At 53.3% G+C, this 23,352-nt stretch overlaps 9 protein-coding genes across 9 annotated transcripts; 6 read left to right on the plus strand and 3 right to left on the minus strand.

The window, feature by feature from the left end:
* Positions 1-83: 83 nt before the first annotated feature.
* On the minus strand, positions 84-1,833 carry AB675_5127 (Mitochondrial import receptor subunit tom20; the record flags this gene model as incomplete). Its single annotated transcript, XM_018145314.1, has 2 exons — positions 84-313; positions 387-1,833. The coding sequence occupies 2 exons, from the start codon at positions 1,831-1,833 to the stop codon at positions 84-86; spliced, it is 1,677 nt and encodes a 558-aa protein (XP_017999358.1).
* Positions 1,834-2,032: 199 nt separating this feature from the next.
* AB675_5128 (putative peptidase) lies at positions 2,033-3,331 on the plus strand (the record flags this gene model as incomplete). The annotated part of the gene is made up of 2 exons (XM_018145315.1): positions 2,033-2,059; positions 2,105-3,331. The coding sequence occupies 2 exons, from the start codon at positions 2,033-2,035 to the stop codon at positions 3,329-3,331; spliced, it is 1,254 nt and encodes a 417-aa protein (XP_017999324.1).
* Positions 3,332-3,640: 309 nt separating this feature from the next.
* AB675_5129 (Serine/threonine-protein phosphatase 2A activator 1) lies at positions 3,641-4,927 on the minus strand (the record flags this gene model as incomplete). The annotated part of the gene is made up of 1 exon (XM_018145316.1): positions 3,641-4,927. One exon carries the CDS (start codon positions 4,925-4,927, stop codon positions 3,641-3,643), a length of 1,287 nt encoding a protein of 428 aa, XP_017999427.1.
* Positions 4,928-5,745: 818 nt separating this feature from the next.
* AB675_5130 (BTB/POZ domain-containing protein 1) lies at positions 5,746-10,470 on the plus strand (the record flags this gene model as incomplete). The annotated part of the gene is made up of 1 exon (XM_018145318.1): positions 5,746-10,470. The coding sequence occupies one exon, from the start codon at positions 5,746-5,748 to the stop codon at positions 10,468-10,470; it is 4,725 nt and encodes a 1,574-aa protein (XP_017999329.1).
* A 462-nt stretch (positions 10,471-10,932) lies between these two features.
* Positions 10,933-11,919, plus strand: AB675_5131 (Peroxyureidoacrylate/ureidoacrylate amidohydrolase RutB; the record flags this gene model as incomplete). Its single annotated transcript, XM_018145319.1, has 1 exon — positions 10,933-11,919. The coding sequence occupies one exon, from the start codon at positions 10,933-10,935 to the stop codon at positions 11,917-11,919; it is 987 nt and encodes a 328-aa protein (XP_017999288.1).
* Positions 11,920-14,576: 2,657 nt separating this feature from the next.
* Positions 14,577-15,535, plus strand: AB675_5132 (uncharacterized protein; the record flags this gene model as incomplete). The annotated part of the gene is made up of 2 exons (XM_018145320.1): positions 14,577-14,942; positions 15,005-15,535. The coding sequence occupies 2 exons, from the start codon at positions 14,577-14,579 to the stop codon at positions 15,533-15,535; spliced, it is 897 nt and encodes a 298-aa protein (XP_017999173.1).
* A 685-nt stretch (positions 15,536-16,220) lies between these two features.
* On the plus strand, positions 16,221-18,062 carry AB675_5133 (Succinyl-CoA--L-malate CoA-transferase beta subunit; the record flags this gene model as incomplete). Its single annotated transcript, XM_018145321.1, has 2 exons — positions 16,221-17,168; positions 17,277-18,062. 2 exons carry the CDS (start codon positions 16,221-16,223, stop codon positions 18,060-18,062), a joined length of 1,734 nt encoding a protein of 577 aa, XP_017999211.1.
* Positions 18,063-18,605: 543 nt separating this feature from the next.
* AB675_5134 (3-hydroxyisobutyrate dehydrogenase, mitochondrial) lies at positions 18,606-19,955 on the minus strand (the record flags this gene model as incomplete). Its single annotated transcript, XM_018145322.1, has 7 exons — positions 18,606-18,875; positions 18,930-19,023; positions 19,083-19,115; positions 19,174-19,327; positions 19,382-19,624; positions 19,694-19,823; positions 19,878-19,955. The coding sequence occupies 7 exons, from the start codon at positions 19,953-19,955 to the stop codon at positions 18,606-18,608; spliced, it is 1,002 nt and encodes a 333-aa protein (XP_017999332.1).
* Positions 19,956-20,633: 678 nt separating this feature from the next.
* On the plus strand, positions 20,634-22,797 carry AB675_5135 (General amino acid permease AGP2; the record flags this gene model as incomplete). The annotated part of the gene is made up of 9 exons (XM_018145323.1): positions 20,634-20,832; positions 20,888-20,904; positions 20,956-21,023; positions 21,077-21,123; positions 21,184-21,531; positions 21,590-21,618; positions 21,696-22,240; positions 22,298-22,546; positions 22,614-22,797. The coding sequence occupies 9 exons, from the start codon at positions 20,634-20,636 to the stop codon at positions 22,795-22,797; spliced, it is 1,686 nt and encodes a 561-aa protein (XP_017999234.1).
* Positions 22,798-23,352: the final 555 nt, after the last annotated feature.

The following is a 23,352-nucleotide window of genomic DNA, read 5'->3' on the forward strand; positions in this document are numbered from 1 at the left end:
GATCGCGAAGTTTGGTGACTCATACTCCTGCTGCTGATGAAGGGTCGTTTGCAACAAGCCTGGGCCTCAGTGGCAATGTCACACTATTTCGCATGCCTGTTCTCATGGAGTCTGGAGGCGGCCCTTGCCTCATCCAACTTGTCGGCGTCCTCGATTTTGCCTCTGAGAGCCTTATCCTGTACGAGCATGATTCTCACAATCTTCATGACTTCTCCAGGAACGGTGCTCTTGTAGATGTCCCAGAGGGATGTTGGGTCCGAGTAGACTTTAAGGCCTTTGTAGAAGCACAGTGCTGCTTGCATTGGGTTCGAGCCTGTTGCGGTTCATACCGTCAGTAATCGCGATTTCTGGCACTGTAAGCGCTGTTACATAGCGTGAGAACTCACCCTTGCCTGCCAGTTCCTCTCCGTGTGCGATCTGCTGGTGAAAGTACTTCTCTTGCTCTTCGATAGCTGTAGGGAAGCCCTCTTCCGTTGCTTCCTTGACCGCTGCCTGAATCTCTTGGTCTAACTTTTGTTCTGTATTCAACGGGTCGGTTAAGCGTAGAAAGTCTTCTGTATCTGCTATCAAGTGATCCTGGCCGATCGACCTGAGAGCTTCTGGCCCAAGCTGCTTCAGAGCTCTGAGCAACGTGCTGAAAGCAGCCGTGGCTCGAGTCTTGTCGCCCATGTCGATGTATACTCGACCCATGGTCCAGTATACTTTGAAGGTGCCAAGAGCACACTCGTCGTTCCATTGCTGCAGTGGTATTGGTTGAATCGTATCCTGAGCCGCGCCCAGCCAGCCGAGGATCGCTTCGTGCGCAGCCGCTACAGAGGCGTCCGTCTTGGGCTGACCGTTGATCGTGGCATTTGGTTGCTGGAGCGCTCCGTACATGTCATGGGCGATGTTGCTCAGGAGATGGCCCTCTCGACACGTCCGGGAGCCGTCGCATGCGGCGCGCAGAGGCGCTAGCGTGAGCATCCTAGTCTGAAGGGCATTGTCATACTCGCCGGTGGCGCTGTACAAAGTGCTCATATGGTTGAGCACACTTGCAATCTCCTCATGCGACATGTCGGCGCCATTCTTGTCGCTCAAGCCCTTGGTCTTTGGGTCCTGGGACTCCTTGACCAACAAAGTTATGGCTTCTGAGAGAGTCTCTTTGGCCTTGTCCGTGTCTTGCAAGTACTCACCCTGGTACAACTCTGCCATGTGGTTCTTGCAGTTGATGACGGTTTTGACCATGCGTTTCCGACGCTCGTTGGATGCGTCCTGCTCAATGGATCCCGAGGATGGTTCAATCTTATCTTCGCATTCTTGTGCAAGCATACCCAGATTCTCGACCGCCTCCTTTACATGCCCGAAGGTCTCCAGCATTTCTGCGAACCGGATTCGCAGGCCTATGAACGGCTTTCCGAAAGGATCCATCCTCTTCTCCTCCGCCAGCTTCACTGCATTGTGGAACTTCCGTAGCGCGGCGTCCTTGTCGGGCCTGACGTAGGTGTAGTGCAGCGCGAGCCGGAGCATCTGCTCCACTTCGGGCGGGTAGTCGGCGAATTTGGGTGCTTGGTGGAAGTACTCATCGTAGGAGACGAAGGCGAGGGCTGTCACCGCGGCGAAGGTGCCAATGAGAAGCATGCGGAAAAGGATCGGGCTGTCATGGCGGGCTTGGGCGGTGTAGTTCCTGATTTTGACGCTGAGAGGCACCCGACTTCTGGACGAGGAGAAGATCTGTCGGTGTGGTGCTGTTCGTGAGGCTTGAAATGGTGATAGACGGGCTGCGAGCCCACTGTTCGCCGACGCAGCTTTTGTGCAGCTGGATGCAAGTGCGAAGACCGTCCGTGAGGGCCTCATTGTTGCTGGTAGTATGAACAGTCGACAAGCGACAAAATCAAGCTATGGTGAATCGACCCGCAATCGTTGAAATCGAAGCATCGGAAAAGGCAAGCACCGATTTTGGTTCGGCGCGTCATCGTAGGCAGTCGCGCCTTCCCCATACCCCACAGGTCGCTCCTCCTCAAGCAGAACTCGCTGTCCTTGTCATTGAATCGAAATGTGTGGACGGTATGCACTGGGCATCGTAGGTTGCTCGCCGGATCACAGGAATACTCACTAACAACCTCAGCGTGCCTCGTTCGTCAGACATCAATTACAACAGCAAGGACTCCCGGTAGACGAAGCACCAGATGACGACGAGGCAAGGGAAACATATAACTTCCCTCCAGGCGCCTATGGACTTGTCTACCGTGCAGACGTGCCCGACCAGGGCGCTCCCGCCGATAATGAGGAGAATGGTGATGCCGCTGAAGTCACCAACACACAGCCAGAGTCCTACAACTACCAAATCAAGACCATGAAATGGGGTCTCATTCCGTTCTGGACCAAGCGCTCGCCGGACTATGGTTCCATGCTGAAGACCATCAACTGCCGGGACGACTCTTTGATTGAGGACCGTGGCATGTGGACCACCATGAAGCGGAAGAAGCGTTGTCTTGTTGTGGCTCAGGGGTTCTATGAGTGGCTGAAGAAGGGGCCAGGTGGGAAGGAGAAGGTGCCGCATTTCGTTAAGCGGAAGGATGGGAATTTGATGTGCTTTGCGGGGCTGTGGGACTGTGTTCAGTACGAGGATAGTGGCGATGGAAGTGCTGGGGAGAAGTTGTACACCTATACGATCATCACGACAGACTCCAACAAGCAGCTTAAGTTCCTGCACGATAGAATGCCGGTAATTCTCGAGCCGGACACGGAGGCAATAAAGATCTGGCTTGATCCTAAGCGGAACAAGTGGTCGAAGGAGCTGCAGTCGCTACTGAAGCCCTTTGAGGGAGAGCTAGAGTGCTATCCTGTGAGCAAGGAGGTCGGGAAGGTCGGCAACAACTCGCCGGACTTCATAATACCGGTCGACTCAAAGGAGAATAAGAACAACATTGCCAACTTCTTTGGAAATGCTAAGGCGAAGAAGAAGGAGTCAATGAAGGAGAACCCGGAAGGAAAAGTAGAGGAGACACGCTCCACAATAGACCATGAGAGTACAGAGGACAACGCTCCACTTCCCGTTCCGGAGCCAGTCTTAGGGAAGAAGCACACACTGGAGGAAGACGACACACAACCCGATGCCAAGCAGCAGAAGCTGTCTTCGCCAGGCAAGTCGTCATCGCCGAGCAAGACCACGGAAGAAAAGATTGCGTCGTCACTGAGCAAGACCACAGCAGGGAAGACCGTGTCACCGCAGAAAACAACGGGCAGAACGCCTCGGAGCGGTACCAGTAATGCAGGGGCAACCATGAAGACGAGTCCGAACAAGAACACTGAGAAAGGCACTCAACGGATTACGAGCTTCTTTGGGAAGTGAAGTGGTTTCCATTGACGAGGGGAGAAAGCGACTTGGATATTGCTAGCACCCTCCGCCCATTCAGCCAGAGACTGAAAACTCTCTTCTGCTCAAGAACGCTGATGCAAGGAACTCATGCTGTCAAGCCGCTTTCGACAGAGCCCTCCTCAGTTGGATGCGTGGCCCGACCATTCTAAAATTTGGATTCAACGACTCCAGTGCGCCTGTGCAATGGGTTTTGACCGCTCTGGCGGCCTCCTCGACAGGAAGAAGAGCTGCACAGTACAAGCTGTGGCTGTGTGCTCCTTGGTGTCTGGCTCTCATTGGCCACTACCGCTTCGTCGCCGCCCAGGGCGCCTTCGTGCCTGACTGTGGTCCAGGTCTTGCACTTGGTGCTTGAATGTTTCCGTTGCGTCCCGGTAATGGAGCTCCCACTGCCCAAGGCGCCGCTGTGCTGACTTGTGCTCCAGGTCCACCACTTCCGACTTGGTAACTGTTGAGTACCGAAGCTGGAAGCGGCTTTGCCTTCGGATCCTTCTCCCACCGAAACAGCGAGCCGAAAGGGAAATGCTGAACGACAGGGAACTTGCATAGCACCTCAGCGTCGTACATCTTGAGCATACCCTTATTGATCTTGCCCCACCCGTCTTTGATGCCTGAGATGTCGAATAGCATTGGACTGTGCTCCCAGAATGGGCCCTTCTTGACCTCGAATATGAAATTGATTGCAGAGAAAAACATGTTGGTGTCCTTCTCCTTCTCCACCAGGTTTTGCTTCGAGATGGAGCTCGGCTCAGGCGCGCCAGGCAATGAGCCCTCGGTTGGCGTGTCGCCCCCCTCTTCGATTGCTGGGCTGAGTTGTGCTGATCCAAAGATGTATGGCATGAAGGAATTGTCGTCGAGACCCCAGACACCGTGCGAGCCGGCTGGTTCGAGTGTATAGGTGACGATGAGTTTCCGGACCAGTGTCAGATACGGCTGAATTATTCCGAGCACAATACTTCGCTCTGGAACCGTTGGACCGCCGGAACCAAATTGTCCCAATTTCCACAGGCATCCTAAAAACGCAATGAAGCTCAGCTCGTGGCCAGTGCCGTAGTCGAGTCGTTGTGGACTGCCAAAACTTCCTAGGAGGTAGGCCTCGATCTCTTCCAGCGCTGATTCCATATCTTCTGCCGGGACATCCCATTCAAGATGATTAGCGACATACGTTCGGAGTAGATCTCTGACTCGCTCTTCCATAAGCTTGTACCACAGACGAAAGCTGACATTGCCGAAACGCCTCGGTCCCGTATCCGGAGGAGCCTCGTCGATCAAAGCGTCCAACTTCTCGAGGAGCACTCGTAGACAGATATTCTGGCAAGCCCATCCAGCCTTCACATTCGGAGCGTAGAGAGGGTATGCCACAAACTCGTCCTTCACAATGGTCTTCCGCGCGACGACTGCACGATTCAATTGAAGAATGAATGTTGTGAGATCCCGGTAGGCTAGCGAGGTCAGAAAGAACGAGACATCGGCGCCGTCGTAAATCTTTTTGACAGGCTTCTCGAACTTGTGGTGTGGTGGCGACTTATCAGCCGGTCTCGCAACCTTAGTCGGAAGCGTTGGAAGTACCATTCTTTGGTGTAGCGTGGCGTCTGTTGTATGGTGGCTCACGGCACGCTTTTGTTAAGGACGGTCTTTGACGGAAGTAGAAGTAATGTTGTCCTTGCTGGTCTCCCTGCCTCACCGTAGCCATCTGCTTCACATGCCAGTGAGCTTTGCCTCTTTGTCAAGATGCCGTGCATGTTGCTTCCAGAGGGATGATGTTGATGTCCTGGAGGTCTGACAGAGATCACTCAGAAGGTCTCAGGGGCCGCTTAGAGTCTGCTGCGTCAAAGCGAGTTTCCCTCCGCCATCGACCTTGCGGTGAAAGCTTCAGTCCCGAATGGCATGGCATGCGCAAAAGCAGTTCTGTTCTCTTTGCTCTTTCGAGCCGCCACGACAGTCCCATATATCCAATCCAATATATTTGGAACACGTCAATGCTGTCCTCTCTCCCCGCTATTCCACGCGAGCTGGCCGCTCACCGTTGGTGTCGAAGTCATTCATAGAGAGAGGAAGAAGCGCGAATCGAAATCGACGCGTGCCAAGTGAGTCACGCTGATTGGCCGGCTTCAGCTCTCGGGAAGCTGCCCGCACAATGACAATGACAATCTGATTGCCACCCACGGTATCTCAACGACGCGTCGAGTCTTCTTCTGCCTGCGATTGATTCACTACAGTCACTCGTTCCGACTGAACACACCCGCCGCCATGATAACATCGTGACACACCCTCAACGACCTCTCACAAGCCCATATCGGTACCCCGCAGCCTTAAATACGCCGTGACACATCGAGGTCACAGCGGGCGCAGAAGTCGGGTCGCGGTAGACCACGTTCGGCACCTCACATATGAGCCATAGACTCTGGGAAGCACTCTTACAAGATGACGCTGAAAGATTTCGGCTATACCTGGCTGAGGCCACCTATAACGCCAACGCGCGTCAGTCCTCCGCCCCATCGTTGAAGATTGGCAGCCCTGGATCGTTGGGTACCTCACCACATTCGGCGCTCAAGTCGCGCAAGTCCTCCGGCAATGTACAGAATACGCCGCGCACCAACAAGAACGGCGGTGCAGCTTTGACGAGACTCGACGTCAATTCGAGGGACAGCTTTGGACGAACACTTCTTCACCATGCCGCCACACAGGCAGGCGAGACGGCATCTGAGTTCATCGCAGCCCTGTTGGACATCCCCTTCATCGACTTGTACGCACAGGATCTGGAAAGTGGCTGGACTCCGCTGCACCGTGCCCTGTACTTTGGCAATGTTGGCACCGCACAGGCTTTGATGAGGCGTGACCTGCAAGATGCCACGGATTACACCACGACAGCGGCACACGCTCAAGCTGGCGGTTTAGTCAAAATCAAGGACAACGAAGGAAACAGTCCATTTGAGGTCTTCCAATTGACCATTGCGCCTCGCATACTACAGAGCTCGAGCCACACCATTGGGGATGGTGATTCTGATGGCAGTAATAGCGTGGATCTCAATGAAGATAACAATTCAACCCAAATTATGCGACAAGTCGAGAAGCACTCCATCCATCTCGACGGCCACGAAATTTTCGCCTTTGGCAGCAATAAGAACCTGAATTTAGGGGTTGGTGACGAGGATGATAGGCATTTCCCCGAACGCATCAGTCTCAGACGGCCCGATCAGCTACTCTTCCGTCTATTCCAAGACCATTCGGCTGAATGTGCGACAAAGGCTTTCCCAGACGAGACAGCCAGATCTTTGCCAATCCCGAGCTCGGTCGAGGAAATACCGTGCATTGTAGCGAACAAGCCTATCTCGATCAGAAACGTTGTCATGTCGAAGTTGCATACGGCCATTTTGACAGATGATCCGATATCCAACCTGCACGTCTGTGGGTTTGGACCTGGCGGGCGACTTGGTACTGGAGACGAAAGGACTTCCTTCGGCTTCCGATGTATACAGGGCGGTGGTCTGGCCAAGAAGCGCATCGCAAATGTTGCGCTGGGTCAAGACCACACCATCGCCATCTGTTCGCAAGGTGAAGTCTTCACGTGGGGTAGCAACAAGTACGGTCAGCTTGGCTATGCGCTTCCGGAAGTCAGTGGAAACGACGTGCCTATGCAGCTACTTCCTCGACAATTGTACGGCTTCGTCAAGAAGGAGCTGGTCATCGGCGCTACTGCCTCTGCCATCCACTCCGCCATTTACACAGCGGGCGCTCTGTACACATTTGGCAAGAACGAAGGCCAGCTTGGTCTCATGGATGCAGACGCACGCTCGCTTGAGATGGTCACCACACCTCGCAGAGTTGCGCCTTCTGTGTTGACAACTCCCATTGCCTCAGTAAGCGCGATCGATCGAGCAACTGCCGTTCTCCTCGCCAATCATGAAGTCATCGTGTTCACGCACTTCGGCTACACCCGAATTGCATTCCGACTCGAGGGCTATATGCGTTCTCTCAGCCCGGACTTTCCTGGATTTCAGCAGAATCATATCATGAGACTCAATGCTGGCGCAAACACAATCGCGGCTCTCTCGGCCTTCGGAGAGGTCTTCACGGTGGAAGTACCCAAGGTTCCGGAGACCGTATCTGCAAGCGTTTCTACGACCAACCCATCTAAGGCACGAAACGCACTGCCTCCCTCTGTTCGTGTCTGGTCCCTGCGCAAAGAACACATGTCCGCAACGGACGTTGCAGTTGGGCAGGATGGGTCAGTGATCCTCTGCACAAGGTCAGGCTCCGTATGGCGGAAAGAAAAGCGTGCCAAGATCAAATCCGTCAATCATGAGGGCGCTGCGAGGTCCAAGACAAAGGATTACAAGTTTGTTAGGGTGCCAAATCTGACTCGTGCCATTGCTGTGCGCAGCAATGCTTTTGGGGCATACACTGCAATCCGTAAAGATAGCGATGTCACGCACACTCAGATCGCCGTCGAAAGCCCTACGCTTTGGTCAAGCATGTTTCCACTACTGGCATTCCACCAATATGGGGAAGTCAAGGATGACGATGAGACCATTGACAATCCTCCGCTTCGATTCTGGGTACCGATGGGCAGAGGTCCCAACACTGCTCAGCTAAAGGTAGCAGTCATCACACGGCCGGATGCTGAGTCGGAGATCAAGCATATCTGCCAGATGCAAGCAACGCCCGGAAGCTCGCTTTGTGATCTTTGGATAGGGTCCACCGTAACTGACGTCCGCATTCCGGTCCATTCATTTGTCCTGCAGGGCAGAAGCAGTGTCATGAGAACAGCGCTGACCCAGTTCCGCCAGTCATACTATTACGCTATCGCCGATGTCCTCTCGCTTGAGTATGGACGAGATGGTCAAGCTCAGCTGATCTTCAACGGCGCGGACTTCTTGACCCTGGTGAATCTCGTTCTCTATCTGTACACCGACGACATCGTTGACGTTTGGCATCATACGTCTAAGGCTTTGCATCTGGCGCCGCGATACCGGGCGGTGCGTGTAGAGCTGATGAAGATTGCATCGAATCTGGAGCTCCGCCAACTTGAGCGGGCTGCTAGGCTTATGATCGATCCTATTCGAAGCTTGGCACACGACATGGAACATGCGGTGGTTGATCACGACTTCTTCTTGGACGCGGATGTGATGATCGACCTTGCAGATGGCGCTGAGATCCCGGCCCACAGTGTTTTGTTGACAGCTCGTTGTCCCTTCTTCGAGGGCCTCTTCCAAGGCCGCACTGGAGGAATGTGGATGGCCGCCCGGCGTGACGAAGCTCAGGACAAAGCTGAGCTCATGCGCGTGGATCTCAAACACCTGAACAGCAATGTGTTCAAACTCGTGCTTCGCCATCTGTACGCAGATACTGGCCTGGAGCTGTTCGATGATCTGGTGACTTCGGACTTTGACGCATTCGCAGACATCCTATTGCAGGTGCTGTCTGCAGCCGACGAACTCATGATTGATCGATTGGCACAAATCTGTCAGAGCATTCTTGGCCGCTATGTCAACATCCGAAATGTTTGCTATCTGCTCAACACGGTTGCAGAGTGCCAAGTGACCGAGTTCAAGAATGCAGCACTTGAGTACATCTGCCTCAATTTAGAAGCCATGCTGGAGCAGCGATTGCTCGAAGATCTCGATCCAGATCTTCTGGCCGAGCTAGACGAAGTGGTGCAGCAGAACCAGCTAGCTTATCTTCCATTTGCCAGAAGTTCGAGAACATACGATGAACTCGTCGATCGTTATCCAGAGCTTGCAGAGCAAATGGATCTCGGAAAGCGGCGACGTATTGACTCCATGCGTCTTCGCACCAGGCTGGCCGATGCTCAGGTCAAGGAAGATGCGTCGCACAAATTCAGAGTCGGATCTGTGGACAAGTATGGCAGCTCGCCATCTCTCGTGCGCAGATCAAGTGGGCCTGGCAGTGCGGAGACCACACCAGAATCTAGTCCTGCTATAGCTGCGCAGGAGGGTGGCGAAGACTTTCCCTTTGAAATGGATGAAGGCGAGGCACTTGGCTCTCCTTCGTTACCCGCGAATGAGCCAAGATCTCGCAGGCCGATGGACGCTCATCAAGATTTGATTGTCCCTCAGCCACTCTCAAGTCCTTCGTTGGACTCAGCACACCATCGAGATCGCGCTATGAATCGCGCGGGCACGTCTGCGGCAGACAACACGGCACCAGAACCAGAACGAGGTTTCGGCACAACCAAAGCTCCATGGCAAACACCATCACCCACTAGTCACCGCGTCGATCTGCGAGACATTATGAGTCAGGCTTCGGCATCGAAAGTCTCAAACCTGTCACAGTCCTTGGCCAAGGCAGATAGTCAAGCCAAAGCTCGGCAGAAGATGTCACAGAAAGATCGCAAGAAGCAGTCTCAGCAAGCCAAACATGAGCAGATCGAGGTACCGAAGCCTCTGCCGCCCGCAGAAATGTCGGCTGGAAAACCTCAGTCTGTATGGCAGACTGTTCGCAAGCCCAGTGGGAGCGTTGCAGTGGTGCAGAGTTCACAAGCTCGAGCGACGACTCCACATCGACCGACTATGACCATGAGACAGACTGTTGCAGGTAGCCCGGCACCGGCATCGCCGCCACTACAATCGCCTGTTCCGTCTTCTCCTGCTGCAGTATCCGCCAGCAAACCTGCTCAGCCCGTCATCCAATCTATCCGACACACACCAAGCCGAGCTTCCACCTTGTCAGCGCTGGATGCCCGCGCGTCGATGGCTGACATCCTGTCGCAACAACAGGGGGAGAAGATTGCCGTGAAGGAGGCGGTAGCCAAGAGATCGCTTCAGGATATTCAGCAAGAACAAGAGTTTCAGGCGTGGTGGGACAGCGAGAGTCGCCGGATACAAGAGGAAGAATCGGCAGCTTCCAGGAATGCAGGAAGGTCCAAAGGGAGCCGTGGTCGCGGACAGGCTGGTCGTCGCGGTGGTGGTAATAGAGGAGCCAGGAGAGGATCACAAGGTCCCAACGAGGGCTTGACTCAGGCAGATACACAGGATGCTACGGTGCCAGCGCAGAGAGTAGCGCACAGCCAGGTCCAGCCGAGTGCACGAGGCGACGCTCGACCGTACGCGCATGCGCGCAGAGGTAGAGTGTCGAGTCCTGGCCACGGGTGAAATGGGGGTAGTCAGTACAAATAGTAATAGTGTGAACATTGACCCACAAAACACCGTTCAATGTAGTGCTTTCCGAAATCAGCGACGTCATTGTGCCAATGCTGGGACTGCACATTGCCAATGCTGAGGGACTTCAACGCAAATTCTTGCTTCCATAAAGCAGCTCACTCAATTCTTGATGTAAGTGTTGCTCTCAATTTAATGAGCCCAAGTCTGTCGATTGATCTCTGTTGAATCCCGGATGACTTGCATGCGACAGCAACTCATTCATCCCCAACGCTCCTGCCGGTCTTAGAAGCTTATCTCGACACGGTGGTATGAATGAGCCAGTCAAGCGGGGTCGCTGGAAATGTCCGCTCTCATGCTCTCGAAGCGAAGTGAGAATGTTATCAATGATAGAGTCAAGATAGCATGTCTACTCTACCTTCTGCATCTCTCTACGTGTCTGGACAGTCCGCAACCATGAACACAACAGACTCATCCCACAGGAAAGGCATCGTTGGCACAGCAGAGTCCTTCTGGCTGTACGATAGCGAAACTGGGTTTGACTTGACACATCCAGCCACACCAGATGCCGAGCCTTTGCAGCCCCGGTACACAATCCGGACCACGACGCTGCCGATCACTGTGCACCCACCGCACAGCGCACTGGTCATCATTGACATGCAGAACTTCTTCCTTTCGCCCCAGCTTGGACGTCCCTCCGATTCTAAAGGTCTGAAAGCTCAGCAGCAACTCCTCAAGTATGCCATACCTGCTGCTCGAAAGGCTGGCATCCGTATCATCTGGTGCAATTGGGGACTCACTGACGACGACATGAAACTTATGAACCCTGCCACGTTCCGGGCCTTTGGCTTCGAGACTGTGCCCGCGGAGGACTTCGGCAGATACCATGAGATCCAGCCGAAAGAGGCCGCGATCGACTCACACGGCGTCAATGAAGCTGCTCCAGCCATCAGCAAAGCCAAGGTCGAAACCGGCGGCAAGAACCCTCGCATCTACAAAGGTCTCGGCTCCGACATTGGCGACGTCGAGATCGAGGATGGTAGCACCGTGCCTGGTGGACGACTCCTTTTCCGTAATACCTGGAATGCGGGCTTGACTCCTGAGCTCGATGCAGCATATCGAGAGGGCTTGAAGGCGAATCCGCCAGATGTGTGGATGCACAAAGATCGCATGTCTGGTCTCTGGCATCCCAAGACCCAGTGTGCGGAGTTCCTGAAGAAGGATGGCATTCGGACTTTGTTCTTTACGGGGGTCAACACGGATCAGTGTGTCGGTGGATCGCTGCAGGACGCCTTTACTACGGGCTTCGACTGTGTGCTGCTGTCTGATGGTGCTGCGACTACGAGTCCGGATAGCAGTCAGGAGAGTATTGTGTTCAATTGTGAGAAGACGTGGGGTTTTGCGACGACGTGTCAGCGCTTTGCGGAGGGCGTCGGTGCTTGAATCCGTCATGGTCTGCTGGAGTCTGGTTGCCTTCGAGTCTCGCTCTCGAGGCGCGTTGCGGTGGACAACAAACGTCGCACATTCTGGATGCATTACCGGAGAAATGCAAAAAGGAAGTTGGCGGCGCCTGGACTCGAACCAGGATCTTCTTGATTTCATCAGTTGTCAGAGTCGTTACAATTTGGCACGAAGCTAAGTTCAATGGTGGATGTGGTTTGTCTAGAAGACTTTGTTGAGAAGTTGATTTGGTTTGACCAGAGGTCTTTGTTCAGCAGTGGGTTTGGTAATGACCGAAGTCTAAGATCAGTTTGATTCAATAAAATCCTCGGAAGGACAAGATGGAAACGACAGACAGACTCAGACAAGATGTGCTACCATTGCACCACGCCGCCAGCGTTTTGGTGTGCAGTTGTTGATGCAGATTTCAGTCAAACGAGTTCATAACCACGAGTTGTCTGGTGCTCTCGTTCGCCGCTAGCCTCTTTGCGACTTCTTTCTTGTCTTCACATACTCACAGCCACCTCTTTCTCTCATTATAACGGCGTGCCCATTCCACTGGCTCACTGTTTCCATACACCGCCGAGCCTGGCCGACTTGAGAGACTTCAACGGGCCAGCGAGCGGGACCGCAACTGCCATGTTGATAACGTAACTGCTCGAGCTTCTGGTGCCTCCTTCCGCGGCTTCCTTCGCTCTTTCCTGCGTAACATGCGATCCTTCCCAAGCCACTGACGCGCCTTCCATGCTTGTTACAGTGATTTCCCCTCGACTTGCGGATCTTGCTGTTCTGCCGTGTCGTGCTGCAGCGCTCTTCTGGTCATACGTATGCTCGTCTTTCTATACAGCTGAAGCATCCGACCGGTCCTTGCACCGCATGCGTGCACTTGCTGTCTCCGTCGAAGACGACGTCCACTGGCCTCCCACTCATTCCCATACCTCCAGTGGACAGCTCGACTCAGACGCTTCCTAAGATCGTCCTATACGGCCTCAAATGTTCCGGCTCCTTTTCTCTCGTATCCAAACATCGAGCGGCAACATCATACCATCGCCACATAAGCGTATCCGGAGCACAGAAGCAAGAACACGCTATCAAAAGTTACTAAGTACTTCACCTCACCCGAAGTCCGAGCCAGACACCGTTCTCAAATCTTGCATGTCCTGCCTGACCGGACATACGCCTCTGCTCCCAGTACGAGATGTCCGCTGCACGCACCCAATGAAGGTCTCTGTGTCCCTGATGCTATGACAGAGGGCATGCTGCGACACATTGTGTCTGCACAAAGCCGCTGTGTGGGCCGAGTAGAGGTCGAAAAGAGCATGCTTCATCGTTGAGCAGTCGTAGTGTCTCGAGTAGTCGGTTCGGTGGTAGTCAGGCGGAAGGCTGAGGTTTGTGTTGTATGCCCTATTGACGATCACTCCATGCTATCAGGACTTTCATTAACACCTTTCACGAGTTTCAGAAACATGTTCGAGACCACGGACACGACTTCAGCATAGGGCTTCTGCTGTGCATCTATTCCCTTCAGTGCTTCCGCGCATTGTCACATCGACGATCCTATACCCACGTATCGCTGGAATCGGCTTGTTGCAATGAGTGATTTTTTGATTCTGTTGGTTTTTACATTCAGTCCACTTTCCGTGCATGCGCTCTCGCTGAGAACCGAGCCTTGCCCGCCGCATTCACTTGTCGGTCAACTGAACCTCCGCTGAAACCATTCAGCCCTCACCGGCCTTCGAAAAGACCCGATGGCCAATTACGGACGCACCCGAAACATTGCCGGCTGCTCGAGCATTGTCACGCCCGTCACGCTGGAGCAAACACGCTTGCAGATGGGAGGTTGGCAGCGGCTGGATCCATTCTTGAAAGCTGTCCACGCAGTCACAGAGGTGTTGAACGCCTCAGGTTGGTCAAGAGCGAGGAGCATCAGGCCGTCGCTGTGCGGTAGCGTCAATGTCACGTTCGAGCATCGGCTTGGGGCGTCGCGCGCGATAGCCGCAAGGGATGCGCTCCCTGTCCCAGTCGTTTGCCGACAGGACCTTGCCGAGGCAGTGAATGGGTCCTCTGGTCGAAGAAGAAGACTTCATTCAGCTGCTGTGTTGTTGGACTTCAGGGTGTCGGTACATTGAGGGAGGATATCCAAGCCCGAAGCGGGCAAGACTTTGGTTGCTCGTGAATGGTCCCCGCAAAGTTTACAACGACGCCTCATTCGCACATCTGGCATACCCTTGTAGCACTGTGACGATGCCGCAACAATTCCCGGGTCTTCTTCTCTTGCAATCTCCGCTTCGTGCGAGCGGATATGCAGTAAGTGAACCTCGGACAACTAGTTGTAGTTGCGTCGTCATTACCATCAGATGGAATCCTGAGACGCCTTGGAAGCGGGGAAGACTGGACACCGCACTAAGTCCGCAATAGCTCTCACCATCTCAAAAGACCACTACATCTGCTACGTAAAACAGGCGGAACTGGATACCGCTGCCTCCCCATAGGTACTCCTCACAATGCAGGGCAAGCCACGACAATGGAACAAGACTGACATCCCCGCGTTTCGAAGTCTATCTGGTCGAACTGTTCAAGGTCTTAAGCAGCATGGCCTGGCATGATTTCGCTTGCATCGCTCAGCACCACGTCCCCGGCATAGTGAGCAAACAGCCATCATGCCAAACACCAAGACTGTACACGTATCTCATTTGGGCGGCATCGATGCCGCCTACCAGATGCCCAAACCCTATGACTCTTCCAAACCAACGTTAGTACTCGTCAACAGCTTCACGACCAGCTCCGAGCTCTACCGCAGTCAATATGCCAACAAGGAGCTCACCGATGCACTGAACTTGATTTCCATCGAACTTCTTGGACATGGGCAGACAAGGACCAAGTCCGAGAACTTCACCTACTGGGACACTGCATACATGAATCTTCAGGTTATCGATGCTCTTGGTATCAAAGGCAAGATATTCGTGCTCGGGACGAGTCAAGGTGGTTGGATCACCGTGCGCATGGCGTTGCTCGCTCCTGATAAGGTGAGTTCTCCTGCTCCTTGGTTGACGTCGGTGACGTAAGCAAAATCTGATCAAGATGATAGATCGCTGGAATCATTCCGCTGGGAACATCTCTCGACAATGAAAATGACCGCACTGTATCCTTGGGATGCTGGGAAGGTCCCTCGCTGCTCAAACCCAATATCGAAGCATGGACGTCGAACAAGAAGACTCCCGACTTTGAGCCATCCACCGAGTACGCCGATTTCCTGATCGACATTGGTTTTGGCAAGGATGTCGACAAAGAAACCCGCAAATTCTGGCAAGACACCATCAAGTCCAACTATCAAGGCGACGACGGTCGACGGAGAATCCGTATGGCTGCGATCAATCTGGCGGAGCGGGACGGTCTACATTCTCGCCTCTCGGATGTAAGATGTCCTGTGCTCTGGCTGCATGGCACGGATGATGCTGTCTACTCCGTTGCGAATGCGGAGGTGGAGATCAAGAAGTTCGTCAATAGTCCGGATGCGAAGCTGCAGGTTGTTGAGGGTGGCAAGCATTTTCTGAGTTTCAGCCATCCGAAGGAAGTTGATGGGGCTTTGATTGCTCTTGCGAAGAAGTATGGGAAGTGAAGCAGACCGTAACAATCTGTGTCGCTGATTCCATGAATTTGATAATATATTCGTTTCCCTTAAGTTCTGCACAATAATGAGCACTGAGGACTATCCACTCATCGCCAGACACGATTTGGCGGCATAGTGCAACGGTCAGCATACCATGAGCATATCAAGGGGGTTGTTAGGAAAAGGTTGTGTTAGTGCATAGGCCTAGTGCCAAGATATGTTCTCGCAGTCAAAGGCCTCTGGCCACCTCACCCTCGCTTCTTCATGAAGATCTCAGTTCGATCCTGAGTGCTGCCATCATCTTTTTGCTTGTAACGAGAGCATCACGTTCAGCAATGGCGTTCAAAGACACGACAGGGTCCCCTGCAGCAGAGTTGGTAGATCACGAGAGCCCGGAGCAAAAGTGCAGTTGACGAATTTCGCCGGACCGAACGGACCGTGTGGGTCACATCACTCGACTGGCGCTCGGATCGAGTTCCTGGCCACCTACTCAGCGCCATGCCCTTCTTGCGTGTATATTATCCCATGTCTACAAGTTCTCAAAATGCCTGCACAGCAATCTCCCATCCCGTCGCCTCGGTCAACCTCGTTCTTTCGCATCAGGAACGCGCTCTTCTCATCAGGCATCGGCTGAGTCTTCGATCTGTCCTCCAACTGTCTTGAGAACCAATCTCCACCAGCTCCGGGCCTCGAAATGGTGGACACACTGCTCCAGTCGAAACCAAGCGCGGAGGCTTGGGGTCCTGGTACGTTCGTGGACAACAGCAAACCCAACGTTCCCGAAGACGCACGCCGTGTCTTCGAGCTTCTTGCCAAGTCCACCCCAGGTTTCACCCAGGACGAAGATCTTTGGAACGCGGTCAGCTTCAATGGCAGCACTGAGCCGATTGCTCCCGGTCCACTCAAGGCGCCTGTAATCGCTGCAGCCTTGCACGCGATGGCTGGTGTCGTCGCGAAGGAACTTTTGCAATTAAGACAAGGTGGCCCCTCTGATCACCGCGTCAGCATCACTACCGACCATGCAGCACTGTGGCTAGGGACAGTCGGCCTCACTAAGCGAAATGGCGCCAGTGTGCCGCAGCTGTCGAAAAGTGGCAAACTTGGCGAAATATTCCCTGTCAATCTAGAGAAGGATATCTTCTCGCCCGCAATCAGAGTGCGCACTACAGCTGTTTACCCCACAAAGAAGGACGGTGTCTGGTATCAGCTACATGGCTCGCTCAATGCTGATCCGGTTTTAGAGACTATCGGTCTTAATGCCTCTGTCCAGTGCAGAGATCATGAAGACGCCTACAAGATTATCGGTGAGGAGGTCCGCAAGTTTGGGCCCGAAGAACTCGAGATGCTCCACATTCAGAAAGGACTCTGTGGCAGCATTTGCTACACACCAGCGCAATGGAGGCAGACGCGCATGCATAAGGAGCTCGCCAAGCATCCGCTATTGAACTACAGCCATGAATCATATATGCCACCTACACCTGCTATTCCCCTTCCTGCAACAAAAGGAGACGAACGGCCGCTCGCTGGAATCAAGGTTGTGGAACTAGTCCGCATCATTGCCGGTCCCGTCATTGGCAATACTCTGGCTTCACTCGGCGCCGATGTCATCCGCGTGGGCAGCAGCAAACTCCCTGATTTCAATGTAAGTTGTTTCCTGTCATTCTGCCATTAGTGCATTGTCGACACCTTTTCACTGTACTTTGCTGGTTACGGTCGTCATCGCAATACAGATACTGACCTTGATGTGTAGTCACTCCAACTGACCCTAAACGCCGGCATTGAAACACTTGATATTGATCTTAACAACAGCGAGGATCTTGCTCACCTTCAGAAGCTCATCGAAGAAGCAGACGTCTTCATCCAAGGCTTCCGGCCAGGCGCATTCGAGAAGAAAGGTCTAGGCTTACATCGCGTTCTCGATATGGCGAGTAAGAGAGGGAAGGGCATCGTCTACGTCGAAGAGAATTGCTACGGACCAGATGGTACATTCCACGATCGACCAGGCTGGCAACAAATTGCCGATGCTGCCTCAGGCTGCAACTATGTCACCGGGAAATACCTGGGACATGATGACGGCACGTGTGTACTTCCGGCGCTACCGGTCCCAGACATGCTTACGGGCCTTATTGGAGCCATCGGCACCATGATGGCGCTCAGAGATCGTGCTCGCCAGGGAGGGTCGTACCACGTCTTCGCGGCACTGATGGCTGCAGCTGAATTGCCACTAGCCCGCGAAATCGGCTTATACCCTCCCGAAGTCACACGCCGGTGCGACGAGAAGTTCAAGTGGGGACATACGGACGCGTCGATGTTTGTCTTGGAGCTTCTCGCAGTCGTCATTGACTCGTGGCAGAAGGAAATGCCTCAATACTTTGGTCATGACTCGCCCTTCTTTACCGAAGTCGAGGGAGAATGGGGGAAATTTGAGCTCCTGACTCCAGTCTTGCAGTTTGCGGACCCGAAGGTGTCGCCGCGATGGTCCTCCGCCCCGGAGCCGAATTGTCGGCGGAGGGCTCATGAAATCTCATTCAAATAAGCGGAGGTTTTTGCTGGTAGGGGATTTCTTGGAGACTTCCTAATGTTATTCGCGAGGATTCGATATTGCGACGCATTGTTCTCGCATACGAAAATCTCAAACTTGGGCTGACTGCTGTCGAGCACCCTCGTTCCCATGAATTGGTTAGCATGGCTGTCAGCGCGTTGCCAGAGAATAGGGACAATATGTATGACCACATGATGAAACAGGGTATAACGTTGTCATCTATGGTATGAGCAGCGACCTCATACATAGTTCGCGCTTCCAGAACGCTCGGCCCGTGGAACTCTTACAGCACGTTCTTAGGTTCGCCGGTGGGTGGTTTAATTCCCGGTAGTCATTCACGCGATCGAGAAAAGTAGCCTAGATTCTAAGTGCTTAAGTACTAGTTACTTTAGTAGGCCGAGGCAGGGTACCAGGACTTGGCATGCCAAGAACCGCTTCTGAAAAGTCGTCATAATTTTGGCTTCCGCCATAACATCACATTTGCTCCTGGACACCTGAGATTACGGTACAGTAGAACTCGCAGCAGACACATCAAGCTTAAAGGCTCGCCTTCAAAGCTGTGGTATCTTTCAGTGCCTGCAATACACCACTAAAGTCACGACCACCCCACTCCTGGCTGTTGGCTAGAGCTCTATAGACCTCTTCGCAGCGCTTACCGAGCTCTAGCGGCACCTTTGCATCTTTTGCAGCGCTCACAGCAAGACCGAGATCCTTGTGAGCTAGTTTCGTCACGAAACCGCCTGCGTAATTACGGTGGGCTGGGGGCAAAGCGTCGCCAACCTTGACTTCCGGATCGGGGTGGTTAACCTGGTAAAACGTGTAAGTTGTGAAACGCAAGTTGGTGTATCAGCAATCACTCACCTTGCTTGACCAGCACTCCCCGGTGGAGTTGTTGATTATGTCGGCTAGGACTTGAGGCTTGACGCCCAGCGTTGTGCCGAGAAGTGTTGCTTCACTGCTAGAAGTCAACACAGATATTCATATCAAGGAGTACCCACAACGGCTACAGCGTACCTTAATCCGAGCATGGTAATTCCGAGCAATAGACTGTACAGGATCAGTGACTGTCTGATCGCGGACTTGAAACTCAGGGCTTCCGACATACTTGTTGGAGATTTTGGCGGCGAGACCGGTGCCTAGGTCACCGCAATGCGTGACCTTTCTTGCCATGGACGACAGGACCGGTAAAGCTCGTTCAAAAGACTGCTCGTCGCCACCGACCATGATAGCCAGCGTGCCTTTTTCGGCGCCAACAACGCCTGATGTGCCGGCTTAGTGTGGGCTCAACGACGTCGAGATGGGGAAAATTGTACCGCCAGACACAGGTGCGTCCATCATGTTGGCACCGACCTTGCGCATCTCCAGCGCGACAGCTTTGCTAACACTTTGCTCAATTGTCGACTGGTCCAGACACAGCGTGTGTGATCTCGACTCTGCGTCAAGGTTTTGCAATGCGGTTAGCACACTGTTCCTGCCCGTGTACACCTCTTGGACGTGTTTCGAAGTGGGCACCATGCTCATGATGTATGACGCTTTGGTTGCGACGTCTGCAGGGGCTGGACAGGTGATTAGTATCCGACCGGGCCTGCAAGCATAATGCCACGAGCGGGGACCCAAGCACTCACATGCACACTTCAGGATCTGTGCTGAGGGATTCTCAGATTTGTGTCGCGCAATAACGCCGTTTACTGTGGCGTCGTTGATGTCGAAAACAGCAAATCGTTTGAATGGGCTGCGGCAGATCAGATTGTTCAGCTAAACTCGAGGTCAGCATCACTCCCGTGGTCTGGATCTGGCAGGTGCTCGCACCATGTGATTTCCCATTGCTCCCAATCCAATGAAGCCGATGGTGCTCGTCCTTTCGAGCAGAACTTTAGGTCTCGACATGATGATGGGACGTATCAAAGTCGAAACCGAGCTCAAATCGCTCGTCTACGACAAGCTCGGGCTCAGCAGGGTGTCTTGTACTTATGAATATTCAAAATGCAGTTGCTCTCGCTAACCCCGGTCTTGCACCTACGGGCACATCACCGCCGCCGCTTCATATTGGGCTAATGCGCTTCCTGATAGGCCAATCCAGTCTCGGCGCAGTAACGAGAACTCCGAGAACGTCAAACGGTATTTTCATGTCAGCTCTCAACTCGAGGCACGGATACGGGCTGGTGGTCCATCCCATCCCGGCCCGGGAGGACCGAGCTGGGATCGGCTTCCTGTTGGTAAGAATTCGGTCCGATCGGTCCGAGCGTCTCCTTTACTGTGACAATAGGCACCCCATCCGGAGACCTCTGCTGTTGCGGAGCGGCAGAGATCCTCACGGGGTTCACCATGGCGCGTCCAAGAGTCATCGTATGCTTCTACGAAAGTATGCTCGTGCTGTTTGTCGCGTCGTCTCCCAGGATCTGGTCCTCTCTGAGTTCGACTGCGGCCCGGAGCCCTCGAGCAGCACTATACTATAAATTACTAGGAGCCCCTATGCATGTGAATGGTAGCAAGTTCACCCTAGCGAGTTCCTCCCAAGCTTCTCGCAAAATCGAATTTTGTGACCACCTCGCTCCTTGAGAAACAATGCACGCTCGCAGCTCCGTCGTTGACGAGGGCTTCGACTTGCCTGCTTACAGGTTAAGCCAGGCCGAGGAGAAGCCTTCCACGGTCGAGAATGAGATATCAATCACAGAGGGTCCCCTTGAGCGGAATGTCACAGTCAATTCTGTCTCATGGGACCACACTCATCGCGGACTGTCCAACAGGCATCTTCAATTTATTGGTAGGGGACCTCATTCAGATCTTCTTCTGGCTTAGATAGCTGACATGAAGTATAGCAATCGGAGGCACAATCGTAAGACTCCGGGTAAACGAATTAGAATGACAACATTCTGACCATGACCAGGGGACAGCACTGTTCGTGTCTATCGGAGGTGCTTTGGCAAAAGCTGGGCCCGGAAATCTTCTCTTAGCGTTCGTACCTTGATGTCGGATGACGCCCCAGACGTGTTGCTGATATGAAGTAGCTTCATCTCGTTTGCAACTGTTATTTTGGCTTGCAATAGCTGTCTTGGTAAGTCAATGGCAGACAGTCCGACCGGCAGGATGAGCGGGACACTACTGACGAATGCAGCCGAGATGGTTAGCTACTTGCCAGTGTCGTCGTCGTTCATTCGATTCGCGGGGCGGTGGGTAGACGATGCCTACGGATTTGCTGTTGGGTGGAATTTCTTCATCTACGAGGCCAGCAAGTTCTCTGCCGTTCTTTCGTTTCTATCAACAACTAACGTCAGAGTAGTATTGGTACCCTTTGAGATGACAGCATTTGCGCTGGTCTTGACGTTCTGGACCGACAAGATCCCTGTTGCCGCGGTCATTGTCGTCATGATTTTAGTGTATGCTGTCTTGAACATTTTTGCTGTCTCATGGTTTGGCGAAGCAGAGTTCTGGTTGGCTAGTGGCAAAGTTCTGCTCATCATTGGTAAGGAGGAGTCTGAGGCAGAGACGATGGGTTCGAATTCCGTACTGACTCGACACAGGTCTCACTCTCTTCACCTTTATCACGATGGTCGGTGGAAATCCTGACAGAGATGCTTACGGATTTCGCTACTGGAACAACCCTGGCGCCTTCGCGGCTACATGGAGCCTGGCGATACCGGGCGCTTCATTGGATTTCTCTTTGCCATCATTCAAGCTGGATTCACCATCGCTGGGCCGGAATATATCTCAATGGCCGCAGGAGAGGTCAAAAACCCACGCAGATCTCTGCCAATGGCCTATCGCACTATGGCGTACAGATTTGCAGCCTTCTTCATTGGAGGTGCTTTGTGCGTCGGAATCATCTGTCCCTACAACGATCAGACACTGGTGTCCATTTACTTCGGAGAAGGCGGCGGTGGTGGTACTGGTGCAGCATCGCCGTACGTCATCGGCATGAACAGATGGGCTATACCTGTCCTGCCATCCATCACAAACGCCCTGATCTTAACATCAATCTTGTCAGCCGGGAACTCTTACATTTACTGCTCCAGCCGTAGTCTGTTCGGTCTCGCGCTCGATGGGAAGGCGCCTAAGATCTTCACCAAGTGTAACAAGGCTGGTGTGCCAATCTACTGTGTGGCCATGACCCTAGCGATCTCATGCCTGGCTTTCTTGCAAGTGAGCAGTTCGTCAGCTGTGGTACTGAACTGGTGAGTGCCAACATTCAGTGCTATGTTCGACATGATGAAGCTCACAGTTCTATCCAGGTTCTTCAGTCTGATCACCGCTTCTCAGCTCCTCAACTTCGCCTGCGCCTGCGTGACCTACATGTTCTTCCGCCGAGCATTTACAGCCCAGGGTCTGAATCGGGATGACCTTCCCTATCAGTCTCGATGGCAGCCGTTCCTTGCTTGGTATGGCCTGATCGGCTGTGTCCTGGTCATCTTTATCAACGGCTTCTACTTGTTCATCGATGGTCAATGGGACACTCGGTCGTTCATCTTCTGCTACTTCACGTAAGTGCTCCGCCCTTTTCTATCCGCCCTGACCTCGGATCTTCATACTAAAAAGGATACGCCACAGTGTTGCACTCGTCCCTGTGATGGGTCTCGGATGGAAAGTCTTCAAGCGTACTTCGTTCATCAATGCACGTGAGGCAGATCTCGTCACTGGGCTAGACGAAATCCTCGACTATGAACGCACACATCCGGTCTATGAACCGACTAGCAAGATGGGAAAGATTGTGCATAACGTGCTTGGCTTTTAAATAGCTCTGGAACGTCGTAGCGGTAACAATCTTTACAGGCGAGGGATCACGCGGTCTGAGGCCAAGTCACAACGAGCTGCGTGACGTCGTTGATCAACGACAATGATACCTGGCCCAACGTATGAAATACTTACCGAGTAATATCCTGACTGTGACGAATACTGTGCCTGGGGGTGCCGAACAGGCTGCAACTTGGTTAGTCAGTCACGGAGCTGACTGATAATGAGAGCGGCTGAATATCAGGCTGTAATTAATCTATCCGTTTCGGAATATCTGCCATCATCGACATCATCGACATCATCGACATCCTATCTATCACTGTTGGCAAACCTGTCCGAATCCAGCGGTACTTGGTGCTGCTGGCATTTTAATGCCATACAGGCACTACATTAATGACGGACTAGGCAAAGTATGGAGGATCCCAGCCACGCCAGCCGGTCCGAACGGTCCGCAGAGGATCGCCCACCTTGGAACTTCTCACCCGGGCCAGAGCACGAGCTTCAGCACCCAGCAAGTGCGGCATATGCTGTGTCTCTCAAGGACTAACATTGCACA

The sequence above is a fragment of the Cyphellophora attinorum genome (assembly GCF_001299255.1).
Source record: "Cyphellophora attinorum strain CBS 131958 chromosome Unknown Contig15, whole genome shotgun sequence".
In the NCBI taxonomy this organism is placed as follows: domain Eukaryota; kingdom Fungi; phylum Ascomycota; class Eurotiomycetes; order Chaetothyriales; family Cyphellophoraceae; genus Cyphellophora; species Cyphellophora attinorum.